Genomic DNA, 24,999 nt, shown 5'->3' with positions numbered 1-24,999 from the left:
GGAAGTGAGTAAACAAAGGGAATGTTAGGTTTAATGTTCGCTCCTACAAAAGGTTACCATACAAAAAATCTACTACTGAAAGAAAACATGTTTTAATAATAGTATACATATCAAATAGATTACATATTTAAGTGTGTCTAAGTAATCATGTGCCTAACTTTACAATAAAAAAAATGGTCTAGTTATGCTGCTGCTGCTACAAAACAACTCCCTCACCGCCAAGGTCCGTTATACGTTATATATGGTTATACGTTTTAATTTATCCGATTTTATTTATTTTTTGTCTAACATTTTTTAAATGATAAATCATTTTCTAAACATTTAGGGGCCCCTACCAGGCTAGGGCCCCATGACTCATTCATGTTTCCCCCCCCCCTAATGACGCCCTTGGGTGGGCCTACCACATAGATGGGCATTCCTAAAATTCTAATTCAGGCGACACTGTAGGATAAACCTCAGTAAGGATAGACCGACGCTGACGCCCTTTGGGTGTCTTTTTTTGATGTTCACGGACAATGAATTTTGCCCGGTCTGGAACAGCCTCGATTTGGACCATACATAGACTTCTCTAAATGACGTCTTTTCAACTTTCATTCAGAACCAAAAATGATTTCCGTCTGGAAAACTACGTGTTTTAGTTGTCTTTTTAACGTCAATTTTTTGGGTCTCGCCTAGGCCGGCAGAACAGCAAGGACCGGCCCTGTGTTTGTGTGTGTGATTAGCTATTGTGGGTGTGGTTGGATGATGATATATGGAAACATGCTAAATATGATTCATCAATGTCTTAGTAAAGCTCTGTTGCACTTCCCCTTGTGTTTCAGGTTCCTGATCTTTTTTGATGACGGCACACCTTCCTATGTAGGCTTGCCGGATCTTCACATTGTTTGCAGACCACGTAAGAACAGCCTCGGACAATTATTTTCTATCTTTAACATTTACTCAATACTTCTTGGCTCAATTCTGTTTGATCCTCCTACCAAATGTAAGATGTCTAATTCAGATCCACCTGTGTGACAATACATGTATATTCCAATGTAATACTCTTTTGAGTTATACATTTTTAAATTAATTGGCTTTTAAGGAGCAACAAAACTCATACTGTGGCTGTTGTCATACAACAAGTTTAATCTGCAAATGTAGGTGTTGGTGAGATGCTTGCAGGGAAACACACATACATACCCACACAAACTAAGCCTACTGTCTCCCTCTATCGTCTTAAGTGCCGGAGGTGTGGAAAGACATACAGGATGAGGCCAACAGGGAGTTCCTCAAGGATTACATCATTGGTGTACCCCAACCCGCCCATGGCCCAGTACAGACTGGGCCATCCCATCAATGTGGAGTTTGAGGGGGTCCAGAGGAGGACAGAAGTAGAGCAGATTGACTGCAGCTTGTTGTGTGTCGTCTACAAGGTGAGAATCTACAACTGCTCACGCTGTAACCATTTATTGAAGTGATAGTGATTGACTTGCAGTATATTGTGCTTGGTGTCCTGGTTATGCTTACCTAACTAAAGTCTAGTTCTTCACTGACGCACATAATGCCAATCCTTTTTTCCTGTGTGTGTGTTCTCAGGATGACGAATATAAGGAATGGTTGTATCGAGGTTCTTTGGGCCTGGAGCATATGGCCAACATGAAGAAACGTGTTGAGGAGTCAAAGGATAAACCAGCAGTGACACTGCACTACGCTGGTAAATGTCTGTCTCTCTTTATCCCTCTGTCTCTGTGTGTTACTGTGTCCTGTAGATAAATATGAACACATCTACAGTCTATCTGACTGAATGAGCATCGAAGTCAGCCGTCTGTTTCCTTACATGGTGTGCACAGCACTTTGAATCATTCCTGTATTTGGATTCATATAGTGGACAACGTGATTATTTCGAGAGCACACTCTCCATCAAACTGGGGGAGCAGTGTCGACCGCTAATACTATCCACAAGACCAGCGCGGCCGCTGCCAGCAAACCTTACGTCACCGCCTCAGCACCCTTAGGGTGAGTAGAATTTATGTCTCCGTGTTTATACTGTTGCTGTACTGTTTTCAAAAGAGAGTCTTGCACAAATTTCATGAATATGTATTTCCTGCATGCATTTATAATTTGATTTTATTAGGGCTGCAGTCAATCTGCTCTACTTCTGTCCTCCCCTGGACCCCCTCCCCTGGACCCCCTCAAACTCCACATTACAGTCATTTAGCTGACGCTCTTATCCAGAGCGACTTACAGTAGTGAATGCATACATTTCATTTAAAAAATTCTCTGTCTTCCCTGTGGCTCAGTTGGTAGAGTGTGGTGTTTGCAAAGCCAGCATGGTGTTTGCAATGGCAGGGTTGTGGATTCAATTCCCACGGGGGGACAGAAAAAAAAAAAGTATGTATTATTGCTAGTTCGAATCCCCGAGCCCACTATGTGAAGGCTCGGGGATTCTAGGGAGTTTTTCCTAGGTACCGTGCTTCTACAGCTGCATTGCTTGCTGTTTTGGGGTTTTAGGCTGGGTTTCTGTACAGCACTTTGTGACATCAGCTGATGTAAGAAGGGCTTTATAAATACATTTGATTGAAAGCACTTAACCATAATTGCTCCAGGGTCACCGTCAATAATGGCTGATCCCGCTCTTGGGGGGGGGGGATATACAGAAAAAAAAATCAATTTCACACCACATGCTTGTATAGGTTACACACGTGTACATGTGTGAAACAGGACAAATATAAGCATCCCCTATTTGATCTTTAGTCCTTTGGATCCTTGTTTCAGAATGGCAACATTTCCTAGTTCGTTCATTCTCCCTCAAACCCATGTCATCTTCTCCCTGATCACGTCAGGAGGCCCTATGGCCAGAACCGTTCAACCGACGAGTCATCTGTTATCACAGCTAAAGGTTTGGTCACCTTCACCCTCCACCGTTGCTGCCCAGCCTGCCTGGAATGCATCGGTCAAAGGTCGAGGCCAAGCACCGTGGACTCAACCCGATGCTCATCCCCCTGCTCTGCGAGTTCCGCCGCATGAAGGGCCACCGCCGGGTCAATAACAAGGTGGGGGTAGGTTGAAGTTTCCCCTAGATGTTGATCTTAGGTCAGTTTAGCATTTTCCTCTCTAACGGTTAAAGGTTAGCATTGGGGGGAGGGGGGGGGGGGTGATCCAAGATCTGTTCCTAGGGGGAAACTTTTTATTTTATTTATTTTTTTCCCTAGGGGGAAACTTCTCCCCAGGTCAATTAGGTGAGCATCTAGATGACTGGTCTGTCTGGAACGTCATACTTCATGATACAGAACTCTGCCATTACCTATAGTGATGACTCCGCTCTTGGGGGTGCTACATCGTGCCGGACACTGCTATTTTTAACTGGAGAGTTGGGAGCAGAGCAAATGACATGTTTCAAATATAACAGATGGAAAATTATGTATTATTCTGTTGTCATCCTACACAGTGAGGGAAAAAAGTATTTGATCCCCTGCTGATTTTGTACGTTTGCCCACTGACAAAGAAATGATCAGCCTACAATTTTAATGGTAGGTTTATTTGAACAGTGAGAGACAGAATTCCAACAAAATTTTAAAAAAAAACGCATGTCAAAAATGTTATAAAATGATTTGCATTTTAATGAGGGAAGTAAGTATTTGACCCCTCTGCAAAACATGACTTAGTACTTGGTGGCAAAACCCTTGTTGGCAATCACAGAGGTCAGATGTTTCTTGTAGTTGGCCACCAGGTTTGCGCACATCTCAGGAGGGATTTTGTCCCACTCCTCTTTGCAGATCTTCTCCAAGTCATTAAGGTTTCGAGGCTGACGTTTGGCAACTCGAACCTTCAGCTCCCTCCACAGATTTTTTTGAGAAATGTGTCACAAGCTAGATTGGCATTGGATATTGTGAAGCAGTTCTCCAAAATATCAGGTTTGGTATGAAATATTTTCAAATGTGAGATGTTTGTTCTTAAAGGAGCTGCCAATCCAACATATTTAACATCTCTGAAAAATATACTGTAACCTACCTGGTTGTAAAAATCACCAAAAACCTTAAGGCTATGAATCATCTTCATTTGAAACTTGTAATTCTCCTCATGGTTAGGGAGGGATTTAAGTCTTCAAGGGGTGCTTTTACCCAAGGTTGAGGGGCTATGTTGTGCATCCTATTTTTTTTTTCTTTTATTGATATTCCCAAATCCACTTGCTGTACCTTTTTAGTTAGGCTATTGTACAACGTCATATGGAAAAGCCACATAAGTTAAAAAGAGATGTTATCACCAACAGGTTTTGTGATGGGTTTTTCCTCAAGGTTTTTGGAATGTTGTACCTCCATTTTGTTTTTCATTATCTTGGAGGGCTTAAGTTTTTTTTACTACAATGTCCTGATATTGTGGGTAAACGTCCTGTGTAATTGGCAGCTTTTCACAAGCAGGCTTTAATGTGCTGGGCTTTGCTGTATAAACAACTTTTCACCTCAAATGTTTAATATGGAATAATTGGTCTATATTACATAGAAACAAGATGTTATTTTACCGTAATTGGTTCTCGAAAAACATTGTCCTAGTCAGCCAATTAGTCAGTATTAGTGGGAATCTGTGTATACAGAGAGATTATAGAAAAATATAACTTTGAGGTTTCAAGAAAGGAATATAACATTGTTCTAAAAGCTATACCTAGTTGGATAAAACCTTTACTACAGAATAAGGAATATTCTGGAATATCTCCTACTGTAAGTGATATCCAGGTGAATGGCATAGGTTTTACTAAACCCAACAAAAATATACGCAACATTTAAAGTGTTGGTCATAAAACGTTACTAGCACTCATCCCCCGTCGTGGAAATATGTGCACTCCCCACACAAACAACAAACCCCTCACTAGGCAGGTTTCCATTGACCAAGGTTTATCCGACAAAGGCAATGTCCCAACAACAACAACAACAAAATATTGCGACGTGTAATGGAAACGGCAGATATAGAAGAAATGTTCTAAAGATTGACAAAAAATTTATTCATTCGACAGAGGTGGATTTTTCTTTTGTCAAACTTTCTTTACTGCCACAAATTATGATTGCCGAATACTTTAAAACTATAAGCTCCACTCTACATTTAATTGTAAATGCCTACTGCTTGCAACATTTCAATATAAATGTTTAAATGTGAATCCCAGAAATGTTCCATATGCATATCAAGAAGCTGATTAAACAGCATGATCATTAAACAGGTGCACCTTGTGCTGGGGACAATAAAAGGTCACTCTAAAATGTGCAGTTTTGTCACACAACGCAATGCCACAGATGTCTCAAGTTTTGAGGGAGCGTGTATTTAGCATGCTGACTGCAGGAATGTCCACCAGAGCTGTTGCCAGAGAATTTAATGTTAATTTCTCTACCATAAGCCACCTCCCACGTAGTTTTAGAAAATTTGGCAGTATGTCTAACTGGCATCACAACCGCAGACCACATGTAACCACGCCAGCCCAGGACCTCCACATCCGGCTACTTCACCTGCAGAGAACGTGTATGGTGTCGTGTAGGGGAGTCGTTTGCTGATGTTAACTATGTGAACAGAGTGCTCCATGGTGGGGGTGGGGTTATGGTATGGGCAGGCATAAGCTACGGACAACAAACACAATTTCATTTTATCGATGGCAATTTGAATGCACAGAGATACGTGCAGATACGAGATCCTGAGGCCAATTTTCGTGGCAGTCCTCTGCTGCCATTACATCATGTTTCAGCATGATAATGCACAGCCCCATGTCACAATGATCTGTACACAATTCCTGGAAGCTGAAAATGGCCCAGTTCTTCCATCGCCTGCATATTCACCAGATATGCCACCTATTGAGCACGTTTGGCATGCTCTGGGTGGAAGTGTACGACAGCATGTTACAGTTCCCGCCAATATCCAGCAACTTCGCACAGCCATTAAAGAGGAGTGGTACAACATTTCGCAGGCCACAATCAACAGCCTGATCAACTCTATGTGAAGGAGATGTGTCACGCTGCATGAGGCAAATAATGGTCACACCAGATACTGACTGGTTTTCTGATCCATGCCCCTACCATTTTTGTTCAAGGTATCTGTGACCAGTCATGTGAAATACATAGATTATACCTTCATGAATTTTTTTAAATGGACTAATTTCCTTATATGAACTGTAACTCAGTAACTCAGTAACTCAAATGTTGCGTTTATATTTTTGTTCAGTGTAGATAAGAAATTTAACAATCGTTTATTAAGGGATATTTACTACAGGATATCGATTCCTTCTGCCATATTTAGTTGGGCTTCATGGTTTGACGTAAACTGGCGCCATGCTTGTCTCACTCCACAGAAATGTACGGTGACCAACAAAGTAAAGGAGATCTCCTTTAAGATTATCCATAGATTCTATCCGTGTAATAGCTTGAATTCTAACTATATTCCTGATGTTACAGTGAATGCAGTTTTTTGTGAACTAGAAACAATCCATTGAACACTTATTTCATAATTGTTTGCGTTGTGAGCTGTTCTGGACTGACGTGATGCTATATCTTGGCAACAAAATGCATACAACCGTTGAAATATCTAAGTTTGACATATTATTTTACACTGATTGTACAATTGAATGTCAGTATGTCATTAATCTTTTTATTTTATTCGGGAAGAAATGTCATACACATCTAAATTTTTGAAAAAGCCTTAATTTTTTACAGATTTTGAAAATTATTTAGAATTATTGAAACGTATGCAAAACAAAATGTCTCATGTATTCGCTAAATGTCTGTATTTGATTTTATATAATGTGGATATGTTTTTATTTAATTTTCCTCTTTGTAATGAATGTCTATGTAATCCGCCTGGCTGTTCTGTCTTTTGTGTTTTGTATGTTACTGTTTAATTAAAAAATATATATGTTTCCCTTACCCATTTAGAGGCAAATTTCGCAATTTGCGGTACTGTAGATCTGTTCTTAAACAATTCTTGTCCTGTAAAGAAACATTATTTCTACATGTACATGTTTTTAGAAGTTGCAAGCACAGGGGATGAGCGCTAGTAGCGTTTTTACTAAACATCATGATCTCGCGAGCTTACGTTCTGTCGCAAAACAGGCGTACGCTCGCGAGACCGTGATGGTTCGTATGAGGCTACAGCGCTAGGAACAGATATAGATAGGATTCCAATAGTGAGAAGAGAAGCGAAAACGAGCAATTGCCAACACGGATTTCCTGTGGGATAAACACACAGGCCTGGCTGCTAAAACGGTAAACAATAAATTGGAAATACACGTGTGCATGTAATTGTATTCGGGTTTCAATGACAAGGTAATCCATGCGAATCAAAGCTAACAAGTAGCTAGCTAACGCTAGGTAAGATGGCGGTCAAATTAGCTAGCATTAGGGAGCTAGGTAGCCGATCTAAATAGCTTTTAGCTAACGTTAGCGACATATTTTCAGAAATAGCCAAACAGTTATTTATTTCGACAAAATTACAATTTATGCTATTCTTCACGAAAGCAGTTCGTGTGACATGGGTGCATTTCTGCGAAATATCAGGTCATTGTTTAGTAGCGAATTTAGCGAAGCGTTCGTTATGCAGCCAACTCGACTGAATTCTGACGTCGTAGTTAGCTAACTAGTCTCAGTCAACAAATTGCTATTTGTTGTCATGATGGCTAGCGAACAGACTTAGTTGTCTAACTACACATTTTGGTCATCCCATGTCTTTTTTAGTTATCACATTTAGTTAAACTGTCACAGTGATTAACCCACGTCATTAAGTTAGTTATCTAACATTTGCATTTAGCCAGGTAACATCAACAAGGTACGTTAGCTAACGTTCTTCTTAGCTACTGTTGTTATTATAAGGCCACTCCAACCTAGCTAAGTTTTTGTTATTGAGTGCAGTAGGCTAACGTTACTGTACTCTTGGCATTTGACTGGCTTAACACTTGTGATCGTGAATACTACCAAACCAGTATTTTTTTTATTTATTTATCCTTTGTTTAACTAGGCAAGCCAGTTAAGAACAAATTGTTTTTTTAAATAACGGTCTAGGAACGTGGGTTAACTGCCTTGTTCAGGGGCAGAACGACATATGCATACCTTGTCAGCCCTTGGATTTGATCTAGAAGCCTTTCAGTTACTGGCCCAATGCTACCTGCCTCCACAATATAGAGTTTGTGTTTCAAAGCCTTCAAATGTAAGTCATGTTTAATTGTATACCTCCCCACCACCTGTTCCTCACCAGGTTTTCTTTGGCTACCTTTCTTCCTTTTCCCCACAATGCAGCTGTTATGTATCCCACCCTTCCATACTGAGTGCAATCCAACCCCTCACCAACTGCAATGAGAATACCAAGTAACAACTCTTGTCTTGTCACAGATGCCACACTCAAGACGGTACCCGTCCTCAGAACGGGCCAGCCGGAGCAGCTATCAAGACCGAGACAGAGGACGCAAGCAGAGGCACCGCAGATCGCCCTCTTTTTCCTCTAGCAGTGACCGGGAAAGGGACAAAGACAGAAGGGGACGGGAAAACAGACAGGAGGGAAGCTATGCTCGCTCTAGGAGGTGTGTTTGTATGGTTGTATTATATCTGTTCACTTGCATACTGAATTAGTTGGTATGGTAGCTTTTGTACTGTATGATATTTTATCTGGTAGAAATGTTTTCATAGTCTTCAAATCTCAATAGATGAATGTACCTGTATCAGAGTGCCTGGTGGCATTCATTTAATAATGTGTAACCTGAGTTTAAGCAATGCATCTTCTTAAATGGTTAGACAGCATTACTCTAACCCATTGTGTTGGCCCTCTTTTGCAGCTACAATAATCGCTCTGCAGAACGCAGGCCGTACGACAGACGCTACTGTGAGGGCTATCGGCGCCTGGACCAGAGCCGCGAACGAGACAGAGATCGCGGAATCAGGGAAAGGGAACATGGAGGAGGAGGAGCAGCAGCAGCCGATGGTTACTACGCACCCGACTTCTCACCGAGCATGTGCGACTACCGGCGGGGTCGTGAGAGGGAACGGGAGCAGTCACTCCGAAGGAAGGGCAGCAGGCGTAAGCACAAACGAAGGCGGCGTAGAACCAGGTCCTATAGCCCATCCTCATCGGTGAGTACAGCCCGGCCCGAGCTTCTCCTTTAACCCTCCCGCTCCTCTTCTCTCTCTCTCTCATGTCTTTCTCTTCTCTCTCTCTCATGTCTTTCTCTCTATTTCTCTTTAACCTTCTCTTGTCCACAGCTCCTGGACTTGGTAAGTAGTACAATCTTTTTTGTTTTGTTTTTTTGTCAGCAGGATTTTAGTTTTTTTTGTTGGTCTTAGTAATTCAATCCAAATGTACTTTCTACAGTCTTGATAAAATGAGTTGTGTAGTGAGACATTGATTGTTTTTTGACACATTGTGGATAAAGCATCAGCCACATTTTATCCTGCATTAAGTAGACATGAATGAGAGGTGACCATAGGTTGGGATATATCACTGTTTTTAATCTCAAACTATTTCTGTTTCATTTCCTAATCATTCTCAGTTTATTTGTTTTCTGGGAAGTACTCTGCTTAATTTTAAGTGAGCATTATTATAATTTGTAGATATTTTTGCTCTTTTATGAATTGGATTTTTATTTATGAATGGATATGCAGGTTGCTTCCTTATTTGTAAGCAGCACGGGTTAAACGGTAGAGGGGGAGAGAAGCAGAGGACGAAATGTGATCTTTGACTTGTTCCCTTGCACTATATCCCTATCGTTATATATTTCCTCACGTGGTGTCATACGAATCGCCCAATGACCACTACGTCAACTACACCACCCTCCTCCTCCCTCCTCTACCTGTGCCGCCTTCCATCGCCGTGGCTACGGCTACCCCTGAAAACCCCCTGTCCCCCTGTCGGTCGTGTCGTGACCTGCTGATGCCGTGGGGGCTGCAAACAGCGGAGCGACAGCCGGACGCGGGCACTGAGTGTGAGGGACGACGAGGAAGGGCACCTGATCTGTCGGAGTGGGGACGTCCTGCAAGAGAGATGTACTCACTGCCACTACTCTATCGTAACCCTTCTCCATATGAGTATTTAAAACCATAGAGCATTCACTGACAGGGGAGTGCCTGATGATGATGCCATGGTAGAATGTTGTTCGCTCTAGCTCAAAAAGCAGGGTGGATTGCACACAATGTTGAGGATAACGGTTTTAGATAAATATTGCTCGTTGTGTTGAAGATATCTAGCTGTGGTATGTTTTATATCGGAGATATTCAACAAACAAAAAATTATCTTCCCCTACCACCGCATTTCCTTAACTTCTTAATCGTCTCTTGCGCTTTAGTTTAAACCCAAGTCCAGGTCTACAAATATTTATTTTTTTGTAATACATTTAATTAGGCAAAGCAATTATGAACGTTTTAAATATTTTTCCAATCCCTCATATCTAGCCCTTACACCTCATGTTAGTTGAGGGAATCTAGTAAACATTCATTGGGCCTCTACAACTTAAGTTGTCTGCAGTGTTGCAATTTTTTTCATTTGACAGTGTTGCATATTTTTAATGCTACACTTCATAGTAAATTAAGAGCATGATAAAAACCAGTTATGATCATGATCTCATAACACCCACACAATTAACGTAGTTTTAAACACCCCCCCCCCCCCTCCCCCAAGTTCAGGAAAAGTTTAGCTTGAGTGTGTCTTTTTAATTACGGTAAACCAGTAAAACCAAATGCTTTCCTTACACTACCTTGCCCTAAAATAGGCACACCACCACATCTGTAGGGAATATACTTTTGTTTTCCTTCCTATAAGCTGCTGGGGGGCACTCAAATTTACTCCCTCCCTTTTTTTATTTTTTTCCCCCCTGTTAGTGTGTGGACCCCAATAGTCATAGGTTATCTAGGACTGTGGAAAAGTAAATGTATTTTTTTTATAGGCATCCCATTTGTCCACAACCTGAAAAGGGGGATGGGCGCTAGCATTGAAACGCCTAACTTTTTTTGCCTTGGTTTCCCTGCTCCTGTCCACATGTCTAATTCTTCTCTTCCCTTCTTTCCCGCTTTCTCCCTCTCTCTCTCTGTCTTCCAGATGAGATTGTCGGCACTCTGGGGGAAGGCACCTTTGGGAGGGTAATGCAATGTATTGACCATGGCCGGTATGTATCTGCATTAAAAACAACTGTTCTCTGACCATTAGCTGGTGGCCTTTTTTTAAGCCTCCAGATTCCTATTTGTTTTCTGTGACGTGTTCCCTCTCCCTGCACTAGGTGTTTACTATTTACACGTTTTAGTTCTAGAGATATAGACCTCTGTGTAAATTCACAGTGTGTCCCAAATGGCAGCCTATTAGCTAATATAGTGCACTACTTTTGATCATAGCCCTGTGGGCCCTGGTCAAAAGTAGTGCACTATAAAGGAAATTAGGTGCCATTTGGGACACAGCCTCCACCTATATCACCCTCCCATGTAATTATGGAAGAGTGGCGTGGCTCTGTGAGTGTAGCTGGCTTGGCAATTATACCCCATGCAAATGTGTGCCATGCTAATGTCCCTGCCTGGGCTCCCTGAAGCATGATATGAGTTTGAACTTAAATGTGATGATAACTGAACGTCATTATGGGAATAAAAGATGATGCATAATCAACATGAAAAGCAAATTTACTCATCACAATTGTTTTCTTGTATGAAATAAGGTGGACTTTCATAGTTAAAGAATTGGACAAATTTATCATGTTTAGAGAGAGCTTTTGCAACCTGCTTTTTAATCTTAGTGTATCCGTCAGTCTTATTTTTGCTACCAAACCTGTGACACCAGGTTTCCAAGCAACAGCACTCTTGGTTAATGTAGATAAACCTCTAACAAGACTCACATTAGGGAATAACAGCTTTGCGCCATATGCTATTCCCTAATGTATTGTGTGTTAGGACGGCACCTAAATTGTGACATTGACATGCGCAATACTTTTGATTTATTGCTCAGTTGACGGTGTTCTCTCCCTTTTGCCGCTTCTCAATCCCCCACACACACTTAGTCCCGCCCCCTGTCACTCAAGCAGGCAGTTCCTAGTGCTAGAGATTCACTCTGCATGCTTTGACCAATGAACAGCATGCAGTCAACAGATTTTTTTCAAACAAGAACGGAGCTTTCCACTTTGTTTCTTAATATAAATCCACATTTTGGATATACTATTCGCTTGTAACTTGCTCTGTGCCACACGCTGATTAGTTGGTCTTCGCAAGCTGCCAATGTGCCTGAAACATTTTGTTAGGCTAGCCTTTAATACTAATCGCTAGCTAAATCCACGGAGGTAGAGCAAATCTTCACTTTTGCTGTAATATATGGTGGTACCAGTGGTGGAGTGTATCAGAGGAAAAGCCTGAAGACTAATCAAAAATCTTTGAATGTACCTAAGGTTAGTGCTATGAGGGATCATTGGGACGTCCTTAGCCTTACCTTAACCGTTTATCTTTCTCATTCATTGTGTTTTACAGGGGAGGAGCCACTGTTGCTCTGAAGATCATAAAAAATGTGGAGAAATACAAGGAAGCAGCTCGTCTGGAGATCAATGTGCTGGAGAGAATCAATGAGAAAGACCCGGAAAACAAACAGTGAGTATACCTACTACTTAGACCACTGGTGTATTGTTTATTACCAGTATATATACACACACGCAACAATTTAAGATTTTACTGAGATACAGTTCATATAAGGAATTCAGGTACATTTTTTTTTATTTCATTAGGCCCTAAACTATCCATTTCACATTACTAGGAGAATAGATATGCATCTGGTAGGGGGAAAAGGTAGAGGTGTGGATCAGATAACCAATAAGTATCTGGTATGACCACCATTTGCCTCATGCAGCGCGACACATCTCCTTCACATAGAGTTGATCAGGCTGTTGATTGTGGCCTGTGGAATGTTGTTCCACTCCTCTTCAATGGCTACGTGAACTTGTTGGATATTGGCAAGAACTGGAACATGCTATTGATCCAGAGCATCCCAAACATGCTCAATGGGTGACATGTCTGGTAAGTACAGGCCATGGAAGAACTGGGACATTATCAGCTTCCGGGAATTGTGTACAGATCCTTGCGACATGGGGCTGTGCATTGTCATTGCATTGTCATTGCCAAACAGCTGATGGCAGCGACTGAATGGCACAACAAGGGGCTTCAGGATCTTGTCACGGTATATCTATGCATTCAAATTGGCGTAGATAAAATGCAACTGTGTTCGTTGTTTGTAGCTTATGCCTGCACTCTGTTCACAACGTTGACATCCGCAAACCGCTCAACCCATACATGTGGTCTGCAATTGTGAGGCCGGTTGGACGTACTGCCAAATTCTCTAAAACGGTGTTGAAGGTGGCTTATGGTAGAGGAATTGACATTCAATTCTCTGGCAACAACTCTGGTGGACAGTCCTGCAGTCAGCATGCCAATGGCACCTCAGCTTGAGACATCTGTGGCATTGTGTTGTGACCAAACTGCACATTTTTAGATCGGTTGTTTATTGTCCCCAGCACAAGGTGCACAAGTGTAATGATCATGCAGTTAACATGCCTCACCTGTCAGGTGGATGGATTATCTTGGCAAAGGGGAAATGCTTCCTAACAGGGATGTGCACTAATTTGTTTAATGGTTTTTGTGCTTGTAAAATTTCTGGAATCTTTAATTTCAGCTCATGAAACATTCAGCCAACACTTTACATGTTGAGTTTATATTTTTTGTGTGTATGTATTAGAAATACAGTTTCGGAATGGAAACACTTTGGCCGTAAACTTAAATGACTAAAATCAAATCAAATATAGTCACATTGGCCAAATATAACAGGTGTAGACCTTACAGTGAAACACTTACTTACAAGCCCTTAACCAACAATGCCGTTTTTATGAAAAATATAAAGTATGTCAAAGATAACGGACCTAATATATTTTTAAGTAATATAATCTTTGACCACCAACAATCACCAAAATAAAAGCTAGCCAGTTGGGGAGAATTAAATTCCCAAATCAATGAATTTAGCAGGTTTGAGCAAAAGGACAAAGCATTAGCCATGGCAAAATGCTTTGAATTGCAGGAAATTTGCTTTAAAACAGCAACATTTTCTTGTGTCTCGGCTCCATGGAGAAGTTTGTAAAATTGCAGGAAATTGGCTTAACAATGCAAAACATGGGGGGGGGCTCTAAAATGTTCTCAAATCAAGCAGTGCTGAACATGCCCATTTCCACACCCACCATCTAAGTCCCTTTTTGATCAGAAAAAGCACTGACTCGATCCTGTATAATTTAGTTTTTGTTGTATTATGTTTGCGTTTAGTGTTATTTAATATGTAACTCCTCTTTACTCCCAGCCTGTGTGTGCAGATGTATGACTGGTTTGACTACCACGGACACATGTGTATCTCCTTTGAGTTGCTGGCCCTCAGCACCTTTGACTTCCTCAAGGAGAACAACTACCTGCCTTACTCCATCGCCCAGGTCCGACACATGGCCTACCAGCTATGCCTGTCTGTCAAGTGTAAGTTTATATATTTTTTAATTGCCTTTTATTTAACCTGCTAAGTCGATGAGGGCATGTTCTCTTTCACATTAACAGCATGACATAAGTACAGTCAGATGCTTGGCTACTACCAGTCCTCCAGTCATAATTCTTACTCCGCAGCCTGGCTGTCAAGTGTACGTGCGTGCCGATATTACACTACTTTCTTGTTTGTATTGCCTTTATTTAACCAATTTCAACATGACCTACCGGCAACTGGTCATACAGTGGATTTGCAAAGTATTCAGACCCCTTTTACTTTTCCACATTTTGTTACATTACAGCCTTAATCAACAAAACAAAACAAATCCCCTCAATCTACACACAATACCACATAATGACAAAGCATAACAGGTTTTTAGAAAGGTTTGTAAATGTATTACACTTTTTAGTAAACGATTACATTTGCATAAGTATTCAGACCCTTTACTGAGCACTTTGAAGCACTTTTGGCTGCCATTTCAGTCTGAAGTTTTCTTGGGTATGATGCTACAAGCTTGACACACCTGTATTTGAGGAGTTTCTCCCATTCTTCTCTGCAGATCCTCTCAAGCTCTGTCAGGTTGGGTGGGGAGTGTCACTGCACAGCTATTTTCAGGTTGCACCAGAGATGTTTGATCGGGTACAAGTCCGGGCTCTAGCTGGGCCACTCAAGGACATTGAGACTTGTCCCGAAGCCATGCCTTCATTGTCTTGGCTGTGTGCTTAGGGTTGTTGTCCTGTTGGAAGGTGAACCTTCGCCCCAGTCTGAAGTCCTGAGCGCTCTGGAGCAGGTTTTCATCAAGGATCTCTCTGTACTTTGCTCCGTTCATCTTTCCTTCGATCCTGACTAGTCTCCTGACTAGTCTCCCAGTCCCTACCACTGAAAAACATCCCTACAACTTGATGCTGCCCCACCATGCTTCACCGTAGGGAGGTGCCACGTTTCATCCAGACGTGATGCTTGGCATTCAGGCCAAAGAGTTATCTTGGTTTCATCAGACCAGAGAAACTTGTTTCTCATGGTCCGAGTCCTTTAGCTGCCTTTTTAGCAAACTCCAAGTGGGCTCTCGTGCCTTTTACTGAGGAGTGGCTTCCGTCTGGCCGCTCTACCACAAAGGCCTGATTGGTGGAATGCTGCACAGATGGTTGACCTTCTGGACGGTTCGAACATCTCCACAGAGGAACACTGTTGCTCCTTCAGTAACCATCGGATTCTTGGTCACCTCCCTGACCAAGGCCCTTCTCTCTGTTTGGCTGGGCAGCCAGCTCTAGGAGTCTTGGTGGGTCCGAACTTCTTCCTTTTAAGAATGATGGAGGCCATTGTGTTCTTGGCGTCCTTCAATGCTGCAGACATTTTTTTGCCACCCACTTTTTTTTGGCAACCTTAGGATTGTGTCGAGGCACAAATCAATCTCGCAGCTCTGTGGACAATTCCTTCAACCTCATGGCTTGGTTTTTGCTCTGTCAACTGTGGGACCTTATCTAGACGGGTGTGGACTCCAAGCAAATTGTAGAAACGCCTCAAGGATGATCAATGGAAACAGGATGCACTTGAGCTCAATTTCGAGTCTCATAGCAAAGGGGTGGAATAGTTACAGTACCACTCAAAAGTTTGGACACATACTCATTCAAGGATTTTTCTTTATTTTGACTTTTCTACGTTGTAGAATAATAGTGACGTCAGCTATGAAATGACACACAGAATCATGTAGTAACCAAAAAAGTGTTAACCTGTTGAGGACCCCCTCGAGATAGGATCCCGTTAGCGGGATTGATTTTGACGACAGCCAGTGAAAAATCAGAGCGCCAAATTCAAAACAACAAAAATGTCATAATTCAAATGTCTCACACATACAAGTATTATACACCATTTTAAAGATAAGATTCTCCTTAATCTAACCACATTGTCCGATTTCAAAAAGGCTTTACGGCGAAGGCAAAACATTAGATTGTTAGGACACCACCTAATCAAGAAAAGCCACACAGCCATTTTCCCAGCAAGGAGAGACGTCACAAAAACCAGAAATACAGCTAGAATTAAGCACTAACCTTTGATCTTCATCAGATGGCACTCATAGGACTTCATGTTACACAATACATGTATGTTTTGCTCGATAAAGTTCATATTTATATCCAAAAACCCCATTTTTACGTTGGCGCGTAATGTTCAGAAATGTTTTCCCTCCAAACCTTTCGGTGAATGAGCACAATGAGCACACATATTACAGAAATACTCATCATAAGCTTTGATCAATATACAAGTGTTATGCACAGAATTATAGATAACCTTCTCCTAAATGCAACCGCTTTGTCAGATTTCAAAAAAGGTTCACGGCGAAAGCACAATTTGCAATAATCTGAGAACAGCCCAGAAGACACCAACAACAAGCAAACAGAAACCCGCCATCTTGGAGTCAATAAAACTAAGAAATTACATTAAATATTCACTTACCTTTGATTATCTTCATCAGAATGCACTCCCAGGAATCCAAGTTCCACAAATGTTCGATAAAGTTTATCTTTATGTCCAAATACATCCATTTTGTTCGTGTTAGGTTCACTATCCAAATCCACAATGCGCGTGCTTACTTAGTCCAGACAAAGTCAAAGTTATACTACAGTTTGTAGAAACATGTCAAACGATGTATAGAATCAATCTTTGTTGTTTTTAACATATATCTTCAATAAAATTCCAACCGGACCTATCCGTTCTCTTAAGGAATATGCCTGCTACTCGGGCCCAGGAGGTAGGATATGCATATTATTAGTAGATTTGCGTGACTGAACCCATGCCTTATAATGGGACACCTACTTCCTCGGGCTGTTATTCCCTTCAAATTCACCATAGAATCCTCAAACAAGGTTCTACAGACTGTTGACATCTAGTGGAAGCTTTAGGAAGTGTAAAATGAACCCTAAGTCACTGTATACTGTAGAGGCAATCACTTGAAAAAACTACAACCTCAGATTTCCCACTTCCTGGTTGGATTTTTCTCAGGTTTTTGCCTGCCATATGAGTTCTGTTATACTCAGACATCATTCAAACAGTTTTAGAAACTTCAGAGTGTTTTCTATCCAAATCTACTAATAATATGCATATCCTACCTCCTGGGCCCGCGTAGCAGGCAGTTTAAGTTGGGTACGTTTTTCATCCGGCCGTGAAAATACTGCCCCCTATCCCTAAGAGGATTTATACAAATCAAAATGTTTATTTGAGATTCTTCAAAGTAGCCTTGATGACAGCTTTGCACACTGATGGCATTCTCTCAACCAGCTTCTTTTTTTGTTGTTGGTTACGACATAACGTGTTCATACATGTCTTCACTATTATTCTACAATGTCGAAAATAGTACATTTTAAAGAAAAGCCATGGAATGAGTAGGTGTCAACTTTTGACTGGTACTGTATGTAGATAAGTTATTTGTTTTTTATTTTCATGCATTTGCTAAAATGCGTTCACTTTGAAATGTTTTATTTAATACATTTTAGAATAAGGCTGTAACGTAACAATGTGTTAAAAGGAAGATGTCTGTATACTTTCCGGATGCACTGTAAGTCTCACTACAACAACCCATATATAGCTCTCCCCTTGAGACTGAGAGGTTGGAGTAAAAGGCCACCGTTGTTTACAATAAGAAGCCTTTAGCCACATGAGGGCATCGTTGGTTCAAACACCTGTCAGAAGAGGAGTGCTCTTTTCATTTACCACCATCGAATGCGGATGTCTCGTTTGTTGGGATTTTAACTGGGATTTTCTCCTCACAGTTCTTCATGATACCAAGCTGACACACACAGACCTGAAGCCAGAAAACATCCTGTTTGTCAACTCCGACTTCACTATGACCTATAACGTAGAGAAGGTGAGACGAGAAGTCAGGCCTCAGGATAATGTACTTTCTTCAGAGCCTGTTTTGCGTTCACCAAGGGTGCGTCCCAAATGGCACCCTATTCCCCAATAGTGCACTACTTTTAACCAGTGCCTGGTCAAAAGTAGTTTACTTTATAGGTTAAAGGGTACCATTTGGGATGCGACCTGATTGTCATAGCAACTGCTTAAGCAGGCGTTAAGTGCAGATGATGAATTGGCCTTAATGTACCAGAGCAAAACAAATGAAGCATTTTCCATTTGGATACAGGTATGGTTAAATGTCAAGGTTACTAGATATCAGAAATGGAGTAATCAAGGCATCACTCACTGGCCCCATTCTAAAAGTTTACCTTTTACTTGTTTCATGAGGTTTGAAATTAGTTCAGTGATAGTGGAAACCTTTTTTTACTTTTTATATATATATTTTTTAGGACGTTTTCTGTTTTTAAACCATGTCATTTTTCACCTTCCTCCCCTACAGAAGCGCGAAGAGCGGACCGTGAAGAGCACGAATGTACGGGTGGTGGACTTTGGCAGTGCCACGTTTGACCACGAGCACCACAGCACCATCGTCTCCACACGGCACTACCGCGCCCCAGAAGTCATACTAGGTGAGTGACCTCCCACTTCAGACTTCATTCCTTCAGGCCAGTTGGCTGATCAATTGGATGAGGACTAGGGCTGTTACAGTGACCGTATTACGGCCACACCGGTGGTCACGATTCACGACGGCAGTCAAATTCCACATGACCATTTAGTCACGATAATAAGGCTTCTCAAAGCTCTGATGCTGCCGATGGTCATTAGTAGCCTACCAAACTTGCTAACTGCCTGGTACTCGGCACTCGATTGTCCCTCTAATCACTCTGACATCAATGCAAATGTGATCAAAAATGTTATCAAACCCTTCATGAGAGCTCATGTTGTGCAACATTTTTATAGGCCATGCGATTGCTGAAGAAAAGAGTGATGGCCTCTTAAGAAGAGGGTCCCATCAGCTTTCTATAGGCTAGGCTTACTATATTTATTATTCAACTTTCCTAATATTAAGCACATTGTAAAGAGAGGCTATACTCCTGTTGCTTATCTGGCTGGCATGAAAATTAACCATGGGAAAGGCGTCCTCCATTCGCCATCTAAGTACATAGATTACATATTTTTTTGAGACCGATTCATGATAATGGGTCATTCTAAATCGAAAAACAAATTTCACACATACAGTGCATTCAGAAAGTATTCCGACCCTGAATACTTTCTGAATACACTAAATAATATACAATGCATGTAGAGACAAGATTAAATCAAGAATATTCACCCATCACACGCTGATGATTAACTGTCATGGTCAAAACATATTGATGCAGTAGTAGCTAAGATGGGGAGAAGTCTGTCTATATTAATGCGATGCTCTGCCTTAACATCACTAGGTCCTACAGGTCCTAGTTTTGTTGCACCTTGACTACTGTTCAGTCATGTGGTCAGGTGCCACAAAAAAGGACATAGGACATTTGCAATTGGCTCAGAACAGGGCAGTACGGCTGGCCCTTGGATGTACACAGAGAGCTAATATTAATAATATGCATGTCAATCTCTCCTGGCTCGAAGTGGAGGAGAGATTGACTTCATCACTACTTTTATTTATGAGAGGTATTGACATGTTGAATGCACCGAGCTGTCTGTCTAAACTACTGGCACACAGCTTGGACACCCATGCATACCCCACAAGACATGCCACAAGAGGTCTCTTCACAGTCCCCAAGTCCTATGGGAGGCACACAGTACTACATAGAGCCATGACTACATGGAACTCTATTCCACATGCAGTAAAATTAGATTAAAAAAACACCTTATGGAACAGCGGGGACTGTGAAGCAACACAAACATTGGCACAGACACATGCATACACACATACGATTACATACGCACTATACATACACATGAATTTAGTACTGTGGGTATGTGGTGGAGTAGGGGCCTGAGGGCACACAGTGTGTTGTGAATGTATTGTAATGTTTTAAAGGTATTATCAAGTGCTTGTCACATTGTGAATGAGAGACTGATGAAGTGTGTACAGCCTGCGCAATAAACAAAGCAGAGCTAGGGCCTTTTCATGCGACTTTTTTCAAATCATTAGTCTCATGCAACCTTAGTGTATTAAAAATCTAAACATATAGCCCAACATTATGTATCACAACTAAAGTTACATGAATATCTCTAAATTAAGCATATAGGAGTACCTATTTCTTTGTTAACCGCTCAACATAGAATAGCCGCATGTGTGCACTCAAATTGTTTGGAGAAAATATCCTATTTAATTCCGTTATGTTCAATTGTATTCTTCATATTATAAAATAATGCCATGGAGTTTTAACCAAATCTTGTCTGCTAAATGAACTAGTGTAGCCCACAGCCATATGGCACAGCCAGATCAGGGCTTAACATGGACAACTAAGAGTATGTTATTCTGTTCTTCTGAAAAAGACTACATTTTCTTCATATCATGCTTCTTTAGACCTGTCTAAAATAAATCATTGATTTATTTGGAAGGTGTAGGCTATATTACATGGATTTATTAGACTGTTTAATGTAGATGTTCTAAAGGTCTGCATCAGTGGCTTGTAGGCAATGTTTGGAAGCCAGGAGATGTGAAATGTGTGTTAATTAATGGTCAAATTACTGTGACTGGCAGTTATTTGCTTGACAATTTCACGACCGCCACAGCCCAAATGAGGACTCTTCTTAAACTAAGGGTGTGTAGCCGCTACGTTGGCAATGAACGTCTATAGTCTTGTCTGGTTGCTTCAGTTGAGCGAGGAGGGCTATTCTAAAACACAAAGGGGGGGGGGTGGTGTTCCTTGGCAGTCGCGTTGAACTGCCATAGCCTGCCAGTTCTGTTCCAGTCAGGTAGACACTGAACAACTCAGTCAGACACTAAGCACAGTTGATCGGCTTAACCTCGCTTAGTAGTGCATGAGATAATTAGTTGAGTGTGCTTTGAGCGGGGTTGATTTTGTCTTTTCACGTCATTTTAAAAGCTCAAGGTGTACGCTTACCCTTGGCCATGTTATGTGGCATGTTTAAGTCCTCCCGTGTTCTATTTAAAGAAACTCAAAAGCTGCACACTCACCCTCTTGATCTGAAACGCTAGTTGTGAAGTGACGAACAATGTTTAGGCAGAAAGCTGTTGTGTTGAGACTTGGATTGTTGCTTTTGATAAATCGAAGCACTGGAGTAAGAGTGAGGCTAGTGTTTTAAATTGAGTTTTTCCTGCTGTTTTGTCAGGTTCCACCAGCCTACACCAATTCAATATGCGTTGACTAATAAGGGGGCATTTCCTGGACACAGATTATGCCTAGTCTTTGACTGAAAGACAAGCTAAATGGAGAATCTCAATTTAAATACTTTGTAATCCAGCATTAGGCTTAATCTGTCTCTGGGAAACCACCTGAGAAATGTTATTTTCCACCCATTATGTTTTTTTCCTGCAGAGCTGGGCTGGAGCCAGCCATGTGACGTGTGGAGCATCGGTTGCATCCTGTTCGAGTACTACCTAGGCTTCACCTTGTTCCAGGTAACCCCACTTCACTTCCCGACCCAATTCTGTCTGGCGACAGCTGCCTTCCTAGATTGGTCGATTTTCAGGAAGGACTGAACGAAGCCCAGAATAGCTTACTGCCTGGTCACTCGGATTGGTCAGCCCGGAGTCGGACCAGTATCACACCAGCATGTGTACCCACAAATACATTTGCGCACGTGCAAGAAAACACGCACATGTTGAGCCGGAGAGAGCAGCAGGGAGACACAGCTGCTAATCCTATTGAGGATCAACCCTTGGTTGAGGTTGTCCTCTGTGTTCTGAGTTTTGCTTGGCCGTGCTTCTAATACCATAGATGCTAGCTCACACATTCTATTCAAAGCTCTCAACTTCAGCCACATTTTACTCAGCGTTTTATTTAAATAGTTTCAAGATAGGTGAGCACTCTGATAATGGTCTGTTTGCATTGCTGATATCCACAATCTACTTTTATGGCTATTTTATACATTGAATGAGAAATGGTGATGAAATGAAGATTTACCATGGCTATCTTGTTTGTTCATCCCTCCCTCAGACTCATGATAACAGGGAGCATCTGGCTATGATGGAGAGAATACTGGGGCCAGTGCCCTCCAGGATGATACGCAAGACAAGGTCAGAGCTCACACATGACCAGGTGCATCTGTGTAGTTTGTTGCAGGTCAAAAAGCAATCCAACACACACCCCCATAGCGTCTAGTTGTTGACACAGAGCATCAAAGTCAAATTTGGTCCATGCCACATTAAAGGGCCTTTTTTCTAGTGATGTTTGTCATTGTCTTACATCGAACCCCATGGCAACTCTTCCAGGGTGCTGCCCCTGCATGCACGTGCACACACAAACTGTTCTTCTAAGTGTTTTTATCTCTGTATGTCACGCCTCAATCTTTGACAATTTCTCAACTCAGGAAGCAGAAATATTTTTACCGCGGCCGTCTGGACTGGGACGAAAGCTCATCAGCTGGGAGATACGTGAGGGAGAACTGCAAACCCTTACGGGTAAGAGAGCAGCTCCTTTTCTCTCCTTGTGTAGCACCCCACTACTTTATCTTCCTTGCCCGCTACCTCTCATTCACCCTCTCATATCGGATTAACCAGGAATTTCTAAAATCATCCTCTTTAGACATGTTAAATGAACCCTAACCCCAAATCTAGTATCAACGGTTCCTGATTTTCATTGTTATGCTTAATCACATCTCTGTATACCCGCTCTCTCTTTGTCTCTCTCTCAGAGATACCTGTTGTCGGAGGCTGAGGAGCACCATCAGCTGTTTGACCTGATTGAGAGCATGCTGGAGTACGAGCCCACTAAGCGCCTGGTTCTGGCCAACTCCCTCAGGCACCCTTTCTTCGAATCGGGGACAGCAGGCGATGCGGTGGGGGGGAAGAGCTGGGAGGGCAACCGCGACATCAGCCGGTGACCCAGGGCCTCCAGACTCTTAACGATAGAGGGATTTAAGGTGGAGCAGACAGATATGACCGCTTAAGGTGGCGTATCACAGCATGAACCTGTTCCCTCCTGCTTACTATACTGCCCCAACCTCCACAGCCAGGTGAGGGGCTCATGCTGGCAGCTAGAAGACCAGAAGGACTTCAGAAAAGGACAGTCCTCTTAGTCCTCTCGGCTTCTACTCCCAACAGAAGACATGACGAGATTAGAGTTTTTAGCCCAACCTTAAACTACCCAGCTCCAGTCTTCCGCATGTAAAGAAAAGGACCGGCCTGGTCTAGGTCCATTAAGTGGAACACTAGTGAGAGCAAGAGGGACCCTCGCTACGAAATCAAATATTGGGACCCTTTCGTTTGATGTCAGACAATAGGCGAAGAGGGGGCATTGTAATGTGTAACGTGGTTAGTTCTTCCATTTAAAGAGCACTATTTATTTGGAAACCATCGATCTGGACTAATATTAGCCAATTGGATGACATGTTTTGTCAATGCGTGATTGACACACCACATTGTTTATGTAGGCCTCTCCTATTGATATATTTATTTCTGTTACGTAATGCTTTCGAGGAGAGGGATTATGCTGCCATATTAATGTAATAATAGTACTCACGCCTAGACGTGTTTTTTCAGCTGGTCATCTTGTCTGGGGAACTGACCCACACACAACGCAAACTGCCTTTTTATACTTTGATAGGATCAGGCTTGTGGTCTATGAGAACGCACGTACCCACAGGGTCATAGTAGTCAAGTGTGGCATCCCGATGCCACAGGCACACAGCAGCACAGTTTACAGTATTTATTATGAGACGCTACTGCTGGTCACCTCCCTGTACAGTACTTTTTGTATGAGATTTAAGTGTATAAAACTGTATATATGTATGATTGTTTAGAATTAAAGTCAAGTCCTCCTTTGCCAGGGCTTATAGTGCTGTTAATGTCAGCTTTGGCCTCTGGCACAGTTATGCGAAGGCTTTTTGTCTTCGATGCTTGATTGTGTCTTTGAATCCCTGATTTATCTTGAGACTGTAGCCCTTAGGAGGACTTCTGTGTGTGTCTGGCAAAACTAGTGTTGGCATAAGATATAGCAGGCTGTCAGGAAACCCCTTAATAACCCCTATTGCTCTATTTCATAGTATTTTGCCACCAACTCTGCTACTACTAACCAAATAGTCTTTAGAGCTACAATCTTCATCTTTCCTTCATTCTGATCTTCTCCCCACCTCAACCTTATTAGAGGAGGTCCTAGGTCCCTCCCCTCAGATGTTCTCCGCCAATGTGTTTTTGAGAAGGAATAGGTAGAATGCAAGGAAAGATGGAGGTTCACCCATGGAAACTCCTCTGAAGTCTGCCTTCCAGATCTGACATAGCAGGCTCACCCACGGGACGGGCCAAGGACAAGAGGATCCGCTGTGGCAGCCGCCTGGCAGGTGTACTCCTCCATCTGTCACTAACTCGTCATCTCTCTACTACCTTAGTCTCTGCCTCACTGTCCCTGGCCTGCTTTCCCTCGCTCCATCTGTTTCTCCCATCTGCTACCATAAAAGTTAGAGCAAAGCTTAGCAAAGCAACAATCTGTAGATAAATGCCAGTAAACTAAGGCAGACAAAGTTCATTCAGACCCCTTGACCTTTTTACACTACAGCCTT

General features: G+C 42.0%; 1 protein-coding gene across 2 annotated transcripts; it reads left to right on the top strand.

Moving 5' to 3' along the window:
• The first annotated feature begins 7,072 nt into the window (after window positions 1–7,072).
• On the top strand, window positions 7,073–24,293 carry clk2a (CDC-like kinase 2a). 2 transcript variants are annotated; one of them, XM_029735796.1, is made up of 13 exons: window positions 7,073–7,214; window positions 8,334–8,521; window positions 8,774–9,068; window positions 9,887–9,977; window positions 11,026–11,092; window positions 12,429–12,545; window positions 14,293–14,459; window positions 18,228–18,322; window positions 18,812–18,941; window positions 21,819–21,901; window positions 22,440–22,519; window positions 22,813–22,903; window positions 23,137–24,293. In XM_029735796.1, the coding sequence occupies exons 2-13, from the start codon at window positions 8,334–8,336 to the stop codon at window positions 23,323–23,325; spliced, it is 1,593 nt and encodes a 530-aa protein (XP_029591656.1). In that variant the 5' UTR covers window positions 7,073–7,214; the 3' UTR covers window positions 23,326–24,293. The 2 variants fall into 2 exon arrangements, with proteins under 2 accessions (XP_029591656.1, XP_029591657.1); XM_029735797.1 differs by lacking the exons at window positions 7,073–7,214; window positions 8,334–8,521; window positions 9,887–9,977 and having other exon boundaries at window positions 8,955–9,068.
• Window positions 24,294–24,999: the final 706 nt, after the last annotated feature.

This window comes from Salmo trutta, chromosome 36 (assembly GCF_901001165.1).
Source record: "Salmo trutta chromosome 36, fSalTru1.1, whole genome shotgun sequence".
Lineage (NCBI taxonomy): Eukaryota > Metazoa > Chordata > Actinopteri > Salmoniformes > Salmonidae > Salmo > Salmo trutta.
The sequence above is the reverse complement of the archived record's forward strand: the minus strand, read 5'-3'. Positions and strand labels throughout refer to the sequence as shown.

What these genes read in the sequence shown, in the direction of transcription:
- clk2a (XM_029735796.1), top strand. Translation starts at nt 8,334, where the DNA reads ATGCCACACTCAAGACGGTACCCGTCCTCAGAACGGGCCAGCCGGAGC. An exon ending in AGCTATGCTCGCTCTAGGAG is followed by an intron (nt 8,522 to 8,773) that starts GTGTGTTTGTAT and finishes CCTCTTTTGCAG; the next exon opens with CTACAATAATCGCTCTGCAG. An exon ending in AGGATGATACGCAAGACAAG is followed by an intron (nt 22,520 to 22,812) that starts GTCAGAGCTCAC and finishes TTCTCAACTCAG; the next exon opens with GAAGCAGAAATATTTTTACC.